Genomic DNA, 13,034 nt, shown 5'->3' with positions numbered 1-13,034 from the left:
ATAAAAGCAGGTGATGAACGGCGGGTTCCGGCCACAGTTAACTTGAATCTCGGCCAGCTACATAGAAGACGATGGACGCGAAGACGTTGATACTGCTGACCGTGGCCGTGGCCATATTCGCCTGCCACACGATCGCACAGCCACATTACATTGAGGATTCGGAGGAATCAGCGGAATGGTGTCCACCAGACAATAATACCGATAACGACCATCCGAATAGAACCGATCACGACTCCGCCCTGTGCGCCAACTTCCAGCACATTCGCGCTATGATCAATCAGGAGGCCCTGCTCAACCTGATCGAGGTGCACTACAACTGTGACCTGAAGTTCCGCCGCGCCATGCGGTACTACAACACCCCCGGATTCGAGAGGACCACCCAGCAGCTCACGGATACGGATGCCTACAAGACCGTTCTCAAGGAACTGCAGTCGGAGAGCGTGGATACCGCCGACATCGAGACCGTGGCGGACATCTTCCACTGCATCATCCTGCCCGTCCGCCAGCCCGACCGCAACTGCGACTGCAAGGCCGTGAAGCACCACACCTTCGTCGGCGACCTGCTCGCCATCATGCCAAAGCAGGAGGTGCACAACTATGTGGCACAGTCCCAGGCGAACCACACCAACTTCGGCAACTTCACCAGGGCGGTGGTCTCCAAGCAATTCCAGGCCACGCTCAAGGCCAACATTGTGAGTAGATCCACTCCAGTGTTGCAGTGTATTGACTCCCTTGCTTCTCATTGTCATTTCCCCAATTATCCTGCAGAACAAGCGCGACGTGGTGAAGCCACTGCGCACCCTGCGCAAGAACGGCTGGGACATCCCGGAGCTGCTCCGCGCCATGCTGACCATCTTCCAGTGGTGAGTGGAGCACTCGCAGCCGGAGTGAAGTATTCAATGTGCCTCCATTGTATGTATGTAAGCCCAATAAAGCAACAAGTGAAAGGAAACTGTTCCGCAGAGGCGAACTCACGGTTGACACCTGTCCATTTGTTGGGTGCGGAAGGTTGTGTGGCAGTGGGTGGTGCAATTACCACCCGCCGCGCCCGGCAGGACATCAACAAGTTTTCAGGACGTCGCCTTCAGCGGGCTCCACTTGTAATTGGCATCCATGGGTAACTGCAGTGGTAGTGTCGCGGAAGGAAGGATTCGTGTTGGAGATAATCGATCCGCGACATTTCACGTGGTTCTTTTCAGTTCAACCCATTCCGCCTGCAGCCAACTCATTTCCATTTCCCGGAAAACCTGAAGCTGGCAAGCGTATCGAGGCTGTTATCTACAACTTTCCTGAAGCAACTTTGCATTATTAATTAGGCAGCTCTTGAATATTTGAAATTAGTTCTTTGAGTCGCGGAATTCAAAGTGTCTAAAAGTTCGCCATAATTCATTTTAAATTGTCAGATTTTACACGGAATTTCTTTGGCACACAACTTACACCTTAAAGCCAATTGTATTGCTAGTAACCGTTTTGTAGTGGAGGCCTCCCATGGATTGCGAGTGCTCTCCCATTAAGGACAACCCTCCTGCGCCACTTGGCTGTCCCAGCTGGGTATTTGATTTGCCATCAGTCTTCCGTGTTTTAGGCGAACGTATTTCAGGCATCGACGGGAGTGGCTTATCGGATGGTTATCGGGATTTGTGGGCCGCTCGGCGGCACTTGGCAAACGAATTAAGACTCGTTACACTTTCATGGCTCGCGCTCAATTTGCGAGCTGCCAGCTGGCGGGGAGTCGCCCAGCTCCTTAGTCCTGCGGCGAGGACTCTACCTATGCAGGCGTGCAATTTGGGCGGCACAAATGCCTGCTCATGGCAATTGATTTATGCCTGCGACGTGACTTCATTTCGGAGCAGGATACGGATTCGGATTTGGATTCGGGTTTGGGTTTGGGTTTGGGGCTACTCGAACAGCACCTGTTGTCGTCCTGGCTTTTATTAAATTAACAAAGTAACAACCTCACTGTCGGGCGTTTGTGTGTGGGCGTGCCTCCTGTGCAGGCCAAATCCGATGCCATTATGCATTATAACTGTATAAACAAATCGTGAGCGTGCCACGCCCACCGCCCCCGAACAAAGTACGTGCCTCGCACAGGAGCAAAAAACCCACTCGAGTCCTCGAATCTGGCAGCTCCAACCTGAAACGTGGACCGTCGCCCGGCTTGTGTGTCAATCAAGTTAAATGTTAATGAATTACTCGGCAGCGGAACAAGGATATGCTGACAGGACCAAGCGCCACTTGTTTTTCTTTCTACACACTCCCGATTTCCCATTCCACCCACTGCGGTCGGGCTGTTTAGTGTCGAGGTCCTGGGAGCAGTGCGGGGACTTTGGGTGGCTTAGGGCAATATGATGCCAGAGAAAGTTGATCCTTGACTGGTCTGTTTTGCACTTTGCCTTATATGCGATAATAACTTCTAGATGGGCAACCTAGAGTCACCCATTCAAGAGGTATCCAACTAGTCGAACCTCCGCATCGATCGCAGGCGGCTTTCACTGTCATGGCCATGGTCAAAATGGGAAGATTCCTGAGCCCGCCTGTCCGCGTCCTTTCTTACTTGTGGCAGCGAACAGGGCGAAATAAATCGTTGCATACTTACGTGCGCAAACAATTTGCGCTCTCGTCTTCGCCTGCGAAAATCGAGAACGCGGGCACTACGTGTCATTGAATTCATTACGCTGTCAGCCGCTCTTTTCTTTTTTCCATTTCCTCTGGGCGCATGCAGTAGATTAAAGCGGGAAAACCAAAAAAAAGAAAAAAAAAACAAAAAGTGAGTAGGAAAAACAAAGCTCCAGCAATTTGCCTGTTGAAATGAAATAATTAATTAACGCTGTCGTGGCCCGAATCGTGATTTGGTTTCCAAACAACGCCCGTGTATCTGTGATGTGTGCAAACGATCCATCAACACCAGTCAAAAGGTCGAATCGTATGCAAATGGCAAATGGTGGGTGTATTTACACTCGACACTAATAATGATGCATTCCGGCTTTTATGAGTATGTGTGTGGGGGCAATAAGATGCATCTGGCGGATGTATTGGCGATAGACTCGGCAATCGCTTTAAATCAAACCAGTGTAATTAAGCCATCGGAGGGAATCCAATTATTGCATCACTTTTAATGAATTATACATCCGCAAAGAGCGAAACAAAAAATGCCCAGAAAAGGGAAAATTAATTAGTGAAAATGCCCTTTGTGGCGAACCAATATTAGCACTGCAAAAGTATTAAACTCGCAAATAATGCACATAAATAGATTAATACACTCTTTTTTAATCGCGAATTATAACAGCTATTATAATTATGCTCGAATTATGCAAATAATAATATGAAATATTAAGCTGCTTGATTTATAAATCAATTCCGTGTTTGGAAATTTCAAATATATACATACATACTCATTAAATCAGCAAATCCGGCCTAAACAATTGCTAGCAACTTTGCTATTGCGCAATTGAGGGAGAATCGTTACCAATTGTTTCCTTGATTTGTTCTCAAATTTTATTATAGTAACGAACCTCGCCGCAGCTAGGCGCCAAATGCGATTTGAGTCGATTGATTTCCACCGACAGCTCGATTGCCAAGTGCAGTGTGCAATATGGTGGGTCCTTAGCCTTCCAAGGACTCGGCCACAAATCGAGTTTGGTGAAAAGGAGGGGAGGGATTGGTGGTGGTAGCAGGACCATTTCGCATAGTTTGTGGGCAACACTTTATTTGGTTCACATACACATTTAATTATTACATTAAATCGAACTCGCTTTGCAAGCTGGCAATATTCCGAAGAAGATAGAAGTCCTTTTGGTCCGCGGGAGCTGCTCGTTTTCTCCTTGCTCGAAGGACATTACTTTCGCCGCCCTTTGTCTCGTACTATTGGGAATTCGAGCTGTTCTGGAGTGCGCTAAAATAATGTGTTTCGTTGATAAAATTCTTCCCACTCAGTGCTCTCATAACACTTCGGATTTATGGCCCGTGCTATCGGTGCTGCTCCCTCCGACGAATCCGCCTCGAATTGGGAAAGTGAAACCGCACGGGCCAGTGGCCATAAATAAATGCGGAGTATCAGTATCAGCTAGCAAATCTCATTACTTGGACCCCGGCCATCTTGGCCAGAGCCCAACCAACCCAATCCCGCCCAGAAGCAGCTTATCTGCGGCGCTCGATTGGCCAGCCGGAGTGCATATCGCGGCCACAAATTCCCCAGATGAATAATTCGATGCACTGCAAGATTTCGCAGTGGCAATTCGATCGGCTTCACACTCTTAACGAGCGTGTTTAAGTGAAATTTGCGGCGGCCAATAATGTATAAATTAATAGCCTCCATTCGAGTTGCGAACGAGCGGAAGGACGAAGGACATGGCAGTCGCGGGCAAACGTGAATTATTTAATGAGCCAGCGGAAAAGAATGGGGTTTACCTCTTGAAAACCAAAGTGCTGGTGCGATACTCTCAACACTTGACTATGATTCAACCAAAGTGGTATTTTTTTATTTTGATGAATGTAAATTAATTTAAAGCCCCTTACGCAGAAATATCCAACGGCGAAATTCCATTTCTTCTTTCGCATGCCGTGAAATAATAGCCCAGTTTAATTCCATAAATGTTTTACAAGTGAAACGGCTCCAACTGGCAGCCGGCCAATGCATTTTCCGCTTTTCCGCAAAAGAGCCATGGAAAGTGGGAGACAATGGTGGGAAATGTGAGGAGACTATAAGTCCTCGGCGAACTTTCGAAATCATAATGGAATGGCCATCTTTGGCCAATGCTCTAATTATCAGTTGCACGCACACTTGCCACACATCGGGGCACTGGAATAGTTTTAGCCGGAGCTCAAGTTTGGCCAACTCCAGCAGCCAGCAGGAATATTATTATTTTTTCTGTTGGCTCTTATCTCGGCTACCAACTACTTTCGCCCCGGCCGGCGGAGAGGGAGGAGGAGCAGGGTGTTCCCCCTGGTAATCCGGAATCCTTGTGGCCTCTAAAGTGGCCATGCGGGCGTTGCTTTCTAACCAGCGCAAATATTTTAACCTACAGGCCAGGACAAAAACCGGGCTAAAGGAGACGGCGGGGTTGGCCAAGTAAATAAATGTTTTCGAGATAACTGGCGCTTTGTGTGTCGATTCGCCTTCCTCTCTCTCTCTTCTCCTGTTCCGCCTTAAATCCTTAAAGAATCCGAGTCGCAGAGTTTTTTGCACTTTGCATGCAAACGTTAAAAATCCGCAGCATGCCAATGGGGCAGCTCCAAAAGTCCCCCCTTTGGGCCACGTTTGTGTGTCCTTCTGGCTACGTGACTTTGGCACGCGTCGCGTTCCGTCTGCTGACCCACGGCCATTTCCCATTGTTGGTCATTAATTTGAAGGCAAGTGTGTTTGGGGCTGAGCCGGCGAACGCGAGCCTTTCGTCACCAAACCGCACGCGTTTAGTGGTAGTAGTTCGTTTGGAAAGTGACAGGGTGACCAACTCAGTATCTATGTGGGGTAGCCAAAGGTATGCCCTGTACTCACTATTAACCATTCTAATGTCAGAAGGAAGCACCCTGTTCGAGGGCATATGCTCCGAACACTTTGTCATCCGACTCACGTAGGGGACGCACGTATGGCAGATCCTGAAAGGATTGTCCGCGCTCCGGTCAAGCTTGGCCCGCCTCGGTCCTTGGCCATCAGCTCGATTAGATGTTGTGGCCTGGCTGCGTCCTTGCGGTCATGTTTTGTGGATTCAACCTAGCTGACCGTCTGGTCTGGCTCTTTCCTGGCCGCGACTGTGGGAGTGGTAGTTGGAGCGGGAGTGGGAGGATTGGGTTGACGAGCGCTCGAAGTGTCGGAGAGCCAGCAAGCGTTAAAAAATGTTTTAGCAGCGCATTTTTGAGGTTAACAGCGCGCACGTGCTGGCCAAAAAGGAAAGGGGTTGGCCGGAAGGGCCGGGGGACTTGGCCAAAAGGTGGCGACAATGGCGTCGAGTGCTGCGAGCACTGGGCCAAAAGATTTATCTAGCCTGGCAGTACGTGATGCCAACAATTGTGTCAACGGACGGAATGCCGGAGTGCCGGACTGCCGTGAAATATGACGAATATGTTCGAGTGTGTTTCGCACACCCAAGTGGATGTCTTGTAAATCTCGATTAAATCTCCGGCAGACGTGTGCTCCTCGGAAAGACAAATAAACTGCAATCGTCGGGGCATAAATCCTAATTCCATTTTGATTATCTGCCTCCGGGGGACGAGTGGCTGTGGGGCAATCGCTGCAGTTGTCTGGAGGCCCAACAAATGCCTAATGTGGCTGGGAGGCAGTGCTATCTGGAGGCAGTGCTATCCATCGGATGCTCCACTTTCAAATCCCAGAAGCGCAGCCGGCTCCACAGTCCCCAAATCCCAATTTCCCAGGCGAGCATTAACGAACATTTCCTTTGCCTGCACAGAGAGAAAGGATTGAACACCAATACCTCCTCCACTAGGATCAATTCTATCCAAAAGGTAGCCTAAAAAGGATTCGACTGCTTGATATGTTGTTTCAGTTAAATCAATTGGGTATTTATTCAAAAAAATTAATTGTTTCAGTGCCTGGTATCACCATTCTATCGAAACCCTTTGGATAACCGAAAGTCAAGGCAAAACCTGGGCCATTGAATCCGTTGCAGCCATTAACATTTACGATTTCACATCCGGAGGTCAACCCACACTCCCACTCACAAGCAAACCAGATGTTTGCCATCGAGGATTGGATGTGCAGGAGGAGGAAGCCAGATTCCCAGCTTCCCAGCTTCCTAGCTTCCCAGATTGGTAGGCGTTTAACAGGCGATGGCAGCTGAAACACATCCTGTGATATGTGAAGTGAGGGCAAATGCAATGCAATTCTGGAAATCGACGAGGACCCTCTCTATTTGTTTGCAGTTTATCTGGCACAGGAGTGCTCCTGGTGGCCCGGCGTGATCCCCTTAGTGAGTCAGTGGGCCGGAAAGCGGCCAAAGACTTGCAGCCAGATGGGCTTGCGTCTAAAGTTTTGCATTTTAATAGCCTCTTAACTGCCGACCATTTGCACAGTGTTTGCTTATGTTGCCACAGGTCGGAGGAAGTGAGTGGCGTGGAAGGAGTCCCTGGGCCGAGTCCCTTGGCCAGGTGTGGCTGGCCTGCACCCGAGATTTGCATGCGATTGCATTTTCAACTTGGCCAATTTTCGGTTCATTGTAGGCGCTTAGACTCGTTTCCCCTGGAGTGAACTTGGATTTGATTTCGACATCGCATCGCATACGAGAATGGTAAATGTCAGTGGGCTTGTGATGGAAATTGTTGCCTTTCGTCAGCAATAGTTTAATTGTTTCTGCAATAGTCTGAGGTTGCATTGCTCAGATACCAAAGTGAACCACAAACTGGAAGTCATCAAATCGCTTTAAAGCAATTGCTTCATTAAAATAAGTTTACTCAAGTCAATTCGTGGGACTAAAAAATAGACAAACTACTTATCTACATGACATCGGGTTTAAAGTGAATTGATGTCAGAGGGATTTCGCAGACTTCTATTTTAATGACAGCCATTTGGCTTGATGTGTGGCCAACATGAGGAGTTCCATCATCATCAGGGGCACTGTTGCCAACGCCAAGTCACGTTCTGGCTTGACTTTTCCTCGCTTCTTGCATTCTCTTCAAGTCCCAGTTCCCAGTTTCCCAGTTTCACCCTGCGATCCCTACTTTCTAGCCGCTCCTCCAGTGGAAGGGGTGGGAAAGGGAGGATTCGTGACGCGACGAGATGCCACGCTAATGCACGCCCTGCAAAGTATGCAATAAATCTGGCGTTGGCTTGGGGCCACCTGTGCATGTGTGTGTGAGAAGAGAAAGGATTCGCTGTCATCTGTCTATCAGAAGCATTAACAGCTTTTACTTACTGCGTGGCAGCCGCTTTAACACTCGACACAAAAGCAAATACAACCATCTAGGCCAGAGAATGCCGCGATTTTTGAGGCATGCGACAAAATGTTTGCTTAATAATTTCCTGCCGCCACACTGCTGTTTGTTGCCACGCATCCAGCGGATGCCACCACATGAAAGAAGCCGCCGGGTAAACTTGAATCCAGCGGGGCATCCCCCGCCAGTCTGGGCTTAAATCCTTTCGGCTATGGGTCACCCTTTCCTGTGGTCAGGAGGCATGTGCGCGGAAACTTTGCGATGCCCGGCACGTTTTGGTTCGTTGAAAACTTCAACCTGCCGCCGGTCAAAATCAAATTCAATTAGTTGAGGCGAGGGGAAAGCGAAAAAGCGTTTTCAATCTGCCAGTCTTAGTGACTTTAACGTAGTGATTTTAGGTTTATTCAGTACAACTCTGTATTAACTTAGAGCTAGCTTAGAGCTACTATCTTTTTTCAGCTTGTGGCATCCACTTAGTTTTAAGTATTAAATAATACAGCTTTAAGCTCAGTTCGTGCACTTTAAGTGACTCAATTAGGTTGGCCAGCTCTGATCCTGCTGAGGAACGATTGCCAGGGTCGCCTTGCAGACGGGACACGAGTGATGGATCTCGTTAAAGCAGTCAAGGATGCAGGGGATCATCCAGCATCCCATGCCGCAGGTGGTGATTAGCACTATGCCCGAGGCCACATAGGCGATCCTTCGGCGCCGGATCTTTGTGGTCGTCTCGATCTCGTCGTGGCACAGTGGACAGATCATAAGTGATGAGGTATTCTCCGGGAGTAGCCGCGTGGTGCTGTGTGATCTCCGTGGTTCCCAGCCCATTGCCTCCTCATACGAAGGAGGAGGTGTGCTGGGAACCTGGGCGAAAGAACTCATCCTATTTATTTATAAGTCTTTGTACTCTTCTACAGGCTCACTTTGCCTCAACTTGTTTCAAGTCTAAAGCTTCACTTAATGTGAGTTCTGGAAACTAAGAATTCTCTGCATTTGCTTTGCTGAGTTCCCGATAAGCGACTAAGAATACTTCTAAGAAATTGTACACCGCGAATAATTATTGTATAAATTTAAGAAAATTATTTATTTAAATAGTTTAGTTTGTTTTTTTGACATACTTAAACTCCTATATTTCTTTTACATATTAATAGCACTTTAAACTATTCATTTCAAATGAATTTCACTTTAAAACACTTTTTTTTTTTTTAACTAAGACCTGAATTGAGAAAGTCAACCACTTGAGCCGAGGGATTGGAGTAAACTGATTAATGCACTTGCATTGCTGAGCTCTCTGTTCAACATTTGATAAGCGACTTCGCAGAGCGCGAGTAATTTAATAATTCTGTGAAGTCGAGGCCTTGGACGGATTACATTTTATAGATAAGCATTGGTGAAAGAGAGGGAGGGGAAAAATTACTGATAACGCGAATATTTCTAATATATTCCCGTGGTACTTAATATTTTGAATGTTAGCTATTATCGCATTTTTAAAACAGTTCTGGTTCGTGAAAAAAAACGTGCATGACTAATCTCTTAGTGACCATGAAGTTATGTGGAAATGCCTTAAATGGAACAGAGTAATACAGCACTACGTATTTTTCACTCATTCCAGAACCCATTTAAACTAAATTCCTAATTTAATTAAAGCCAAGCCAAAAACGAGCCGAAATGTATTCAATCAAAGGCGACTTGCTGAATCTCAACTGCTCTTTAAAGTGCCCCCGAGCGATAAATTCGATTTGTGCAAATATATACCAATCAGCATTTAGCTATTAAGCCCACGAATTTGCATATGTGCCACAAGACGCACAGTCATGCGTTGGAATTCAATAAATGCGAGACTCATCCATCACTGTCAACTTAAGCTGCATGCGGGCCGAGCTTTAATGTCGCCTTAAACGCTGCGCTTAAAGCACCGACGGAATGTCAAATGTGCCGTGTGTTGTGCTAATGAAATATGGCCAACTCCAATACACTCGCACACACACACACACAGAGAGAGACGCGCAAACGGACGGCGACTGGGAGCAGAGCATTGCGTATACGCAGTGGGGACCCGGGGAGATGGGAAAATGTGTGGCATGAACTTATCGATGCTGTCAATGAATTTCAGAGGCGAGTGTCTGAAATGAAATTTTTCCTAAGGCCAGTTGCACATGCTGGCAGCCAAAATTCAAATTTTTCGGAAGCAATTACTCACGATGCTTTGATGTGGCTGCTCGGATGCTTTGAACTGCCGCCAAGCCAATAAGAAGCTGTATATAAATACTTGTACATACATATACATAAATAGCGAAAAATGAGCAACAAAGCCGAAATGCCTAGAATGCAGGCACATTTTCGGCAGCTATTCCAATTTTGAATGTCTAGGTCTTCCACATTGGCCGACATAACTGAGTCCTGTCGCCGGAGAGCAGCTCCTTTCGCCCCTTTTAAACGCCTTTATGGCTAATTAAATGAAACTGAACAGATCCGCCTTAATTGCCAGCGTCAGCAGGTGTATTAAGAATTAATAAAAACGTAGAACTGCGCGGGAATGTTCAGCGTTCATGGGTTTGTAATGTTTTTTATTGACTGCCGACCGTGTTGCAGGGCTTTTAATTAACTTTTCGTATTGCCGTCGCCATGCGAACCGATTTTGCGGCGGAGCTTAGGGGTAAAAGGGCTTAAAGTAGCGAGAATGTGGCGAAATTTAAAATTCTGCTTATTCGCTCTCGGTATTTCTGTGTTTGTTGGCCGCACCACATGGCGTATGATTAATGCGCCGCCCGGGACTCGGCACATTTCATTAAATAAATTGTAATTTATCAAAAGCTATTCGCCCCTGGACCGACCACAAGCGAAAGCCAGAGCAAATCAAATAAATTACAGACAAGTTGAAAAACTTTGACCATTAAATGCCCCAAACCAAATAGGGCCAATGACGACTTGTTGTTTTTTTTTGTTTGCCAATCCGTCGGCCTGTTGTTTTATTCGCCCAGCATTTCATTGCAATTGATTTTTGGTGTCAGCTGCACGCTCACCCGGAGACAGACATGTCCTGGACGCAGGACCTCCAGTGCCCTGCCGCCATCCTTCTTCGCCCCCCGCCATCCGCCAGCGTCGACAAATGCTGTGGTTGCGGCTTAAGTTTGTCGGCAAATTGAAAACTTTGTTGGCTCTTGGTTAACTTGTGGCCTGGCGAGCAAAAAATAGCCCAAAAGCCGGAGCACATCAATACAACATTTTTCCGTCGTCATCACCCCCGCCTCAGGCCGGTTCTTGGACGATTCCAGCCCATTCCCAAATAAACAACCAGGCGAACAAGCCGCCAAAACCAGAGCCTTGGTCGCCTGTTGTGGCCATCCTGCTGATTGCATTAACCACCCAAGCCAAGATGGAGTCAAACAATAACGAAAGTCGGTGGGAATCGGTGGAAGCATCGAAGCTGGAAATACCCTATCGTCATGTAAAGATGGGTGTCCTTTGTATGGCAAGTAGATGTTACTTTTAATGTACATATGTAATTCCTTTATTTGCATATTTATTTAATTACAATATTCTTATTGATTAACAAGCAAGAAGCGTATAGAAATGGAATACAGTTTATAAGGTTTCAGGTTATTAACAGAGTTTAATCGTCTTAACAAAACAAGCCGTCTTTTGAGCCCTTAAGTGTGTTCAAGGACCTTTTCTCGTAGGCTCGGCTTTTCGCTCCGGGCATCGAAAGCTATTTCTAACTAACCAAAAATAGCTGTTCTTAAGGTGGGAAGAGCGTCCTGCTTTTAATATAAATAAATAAATAGGCAGCTGACTAAATGGAAATGCCTAGCAGGCAAATCGAACCTAGAGGCGCAATCTGTTATTAGAAAATGGAAAGTGGCTCAAGATCCGCTCGAGAATGGCTAACCGAAATCGCCTGCTCCCGCATGGCAGGCACTGTAGACGGAGGGGGATCTGGGCGCAGGATGCACCTGGACAGCTATGGTCTCCTCGTCCAGCTGGACGTCGGTGCTGGAGAAGGGCGAGGCGCCGGTTATATGACCGTAGAGCGGCTGCATCACCCGGATGGTGGCCACCCGCTCGCGCCACGTGTGCCAGAAGTGCTGCTTGAAGAGAAAGCCGCCGAACTCGAAAATCATCGGTTGCTCCTGAACGGCCAGGGGTTTGCCCAGCGGCTGGACAATGTTCAGCATCATGAGGCAGCGCGTTGCCTTGCGGAAGAAGTGGAACCGGATGAGCTGCAGCGGCAGCATGCTGACCAGCTCGAAGCTCTCGATCTCCGGATCCAGTCCGTGGCTCAGGAAGCCCGGCTCATCGCCGTACTTGGCGAAGTTGTCGCAGCCGAAGATCAGGCGGTTGCAGGTAAGGCCTATATGGTACTGGCGCAGTCCCACGCCCCTGATGTCCACCAGGGTGAAGGGATTCTCCACCAGCACCGGCTCGTAGATCTCCTCGTACTCGGCGAGCAAAACTTTCTGCACCCGGAACATCCCCGCCAGCGACAGCGAGTTGGGCTGTTATTTAATTGAAATGTCAATCAAAGCCTCGCCCGTCCATATATTTGTTTGCTTTGAGTTGTCAGCTGTTGTGGATTCCCTGGCCTCCTGCGGTATCGAAAACTATCCGGCCAAGTCGATTATATCGTCGCCATAGCCATCGCCATTGCCATTGCCGTTGCCATCACCGAATGCAAATCACTGGACATCCGATGTCATTGCAGCTCCAAGTCGCAGTCCGCATTTGAATTTAAATTGGTATTCGCGGAATGGCGATGCTGGAAGTCACTTAGTATGCCTGATGGACTTAAATGCCTGCATTAGGTGCACTCAGTCAACGAAGCAAAACGAAAACTAGGAAAATTGTTCAGGCTAACTGGATGGCTACCTGAATGGGGCTTATAAATAATAAAAGTTAGGGAAAGTTAATTGGAGGTAAGAGCTTAGATGCAGCAACAGCAAACCAGCGTTGAGTTGATCTTAAAACCCATTTTGATTTATAACTAGATGTAATATTTTAAAATTACTACATTGCAGCTCATTGAACATCAATTCCCGAGATAATCACTTGTTGGCTGTGCGCAAACTTTATCAATCCGCGACCTAAAGGACATTTCATATCCGATATATTCCCCTCGGCAAGCGACTAACAAGTTCGCAGTTTTTGCCATCGCA

At 47.5% G+C, this 13,034-nt stretch overlaps 3 protein-coding genes across 4 annotated transcripts; 1 reads left to right on the top strand and 2 right to left on the bottom strand.

Annotated features, from left to right (window-relative positions):
• Positions 1-17: 17 nt before the first annotated feature.
• LOC6735887 lies at positions 18-970 on the top strand. The gene is made up of 2 exons (XM_002082761.4): positions 18-692; positions 769-970. The coding sequence occupies exons 1-2, from the start codon at positions 72-74 to the stop codon at positions 865-867; spliced, it is 720 nt and encodes a 239-aa protein (XP_002082797.1). The 5' UTR covers positions 18-71; the 3' UTR covers positions 868-970.
• A 7,293-nt stretch (positions 971-8,263) lies between these two features.
• LOC27208207 (cell death-inducing p53-target protein 1) lies at positions 8,264-9,341 on the bottom strand. The gene has a single exon (XM_016183819.3). It carries the CDS (start codon positions 8,761-8,763, stop codon positions 8,419-8,421), a length of 345 nt encoding a protein of 114 aa, XP_016029243.1. The 5' UTR covers positions 8,764-9,341; the 3' UTR covers positions 8,264-8,418.
• A 2,279-nt stretch (positions 9,342-11,620) lies between these two features.
• Positions 11,621-12,640, bottom strand: LOC6735886. 2 transcript variants are annotated; one of them, XM_016168811.3, is made up of 2 exons: positions 11,771-12,640; positions 11,621-11,706 (listed from the first exon to the last, which is right to left on the bottom strand). In XM_016168811.3, the coding sequence occupies exons 1-2, from the start codon at positions 12,351-12,353 to the stop codon at positions 11,675-11,677; spliced, it is 615 nt and encodes a 204-aa protein (XP_016029242.1). In that variant the 5' UTR covers positions 12,354-12,640; the 3' UTR covers positions 11,621-11,674. The 2 variants fall into 2 exon arrangements, with proteins under 2 accessions (XP_016029242.1, XP_002082796.1); XM_002082760.4 differs by having other exon boundaries at positions 11,621-12,626.
• Between the last annotated feature and the right edge of the window lie 394 nt (positions 12,641-13,034).

Source organism: Drosophila simulans, chromosome 2R, assembly GCF_016746395.2.
Source record: "Drosophila simulans strain w501 chromosome 2R, Prin_Dsim_3.1, whole genome shotgun sequence".
Classification (NCBI taxonomy): Eukaryota; Metazoa; Arthropoda; class Insecta; order Diptera; family Drosophilidae; genus Drosophila; species Drosophila simulans.
The sequence above is the reverse complement of the archived record's forward strand: the minus strand, read 5'-3'. Positions and strand labels throughout refer to the sequence as shown.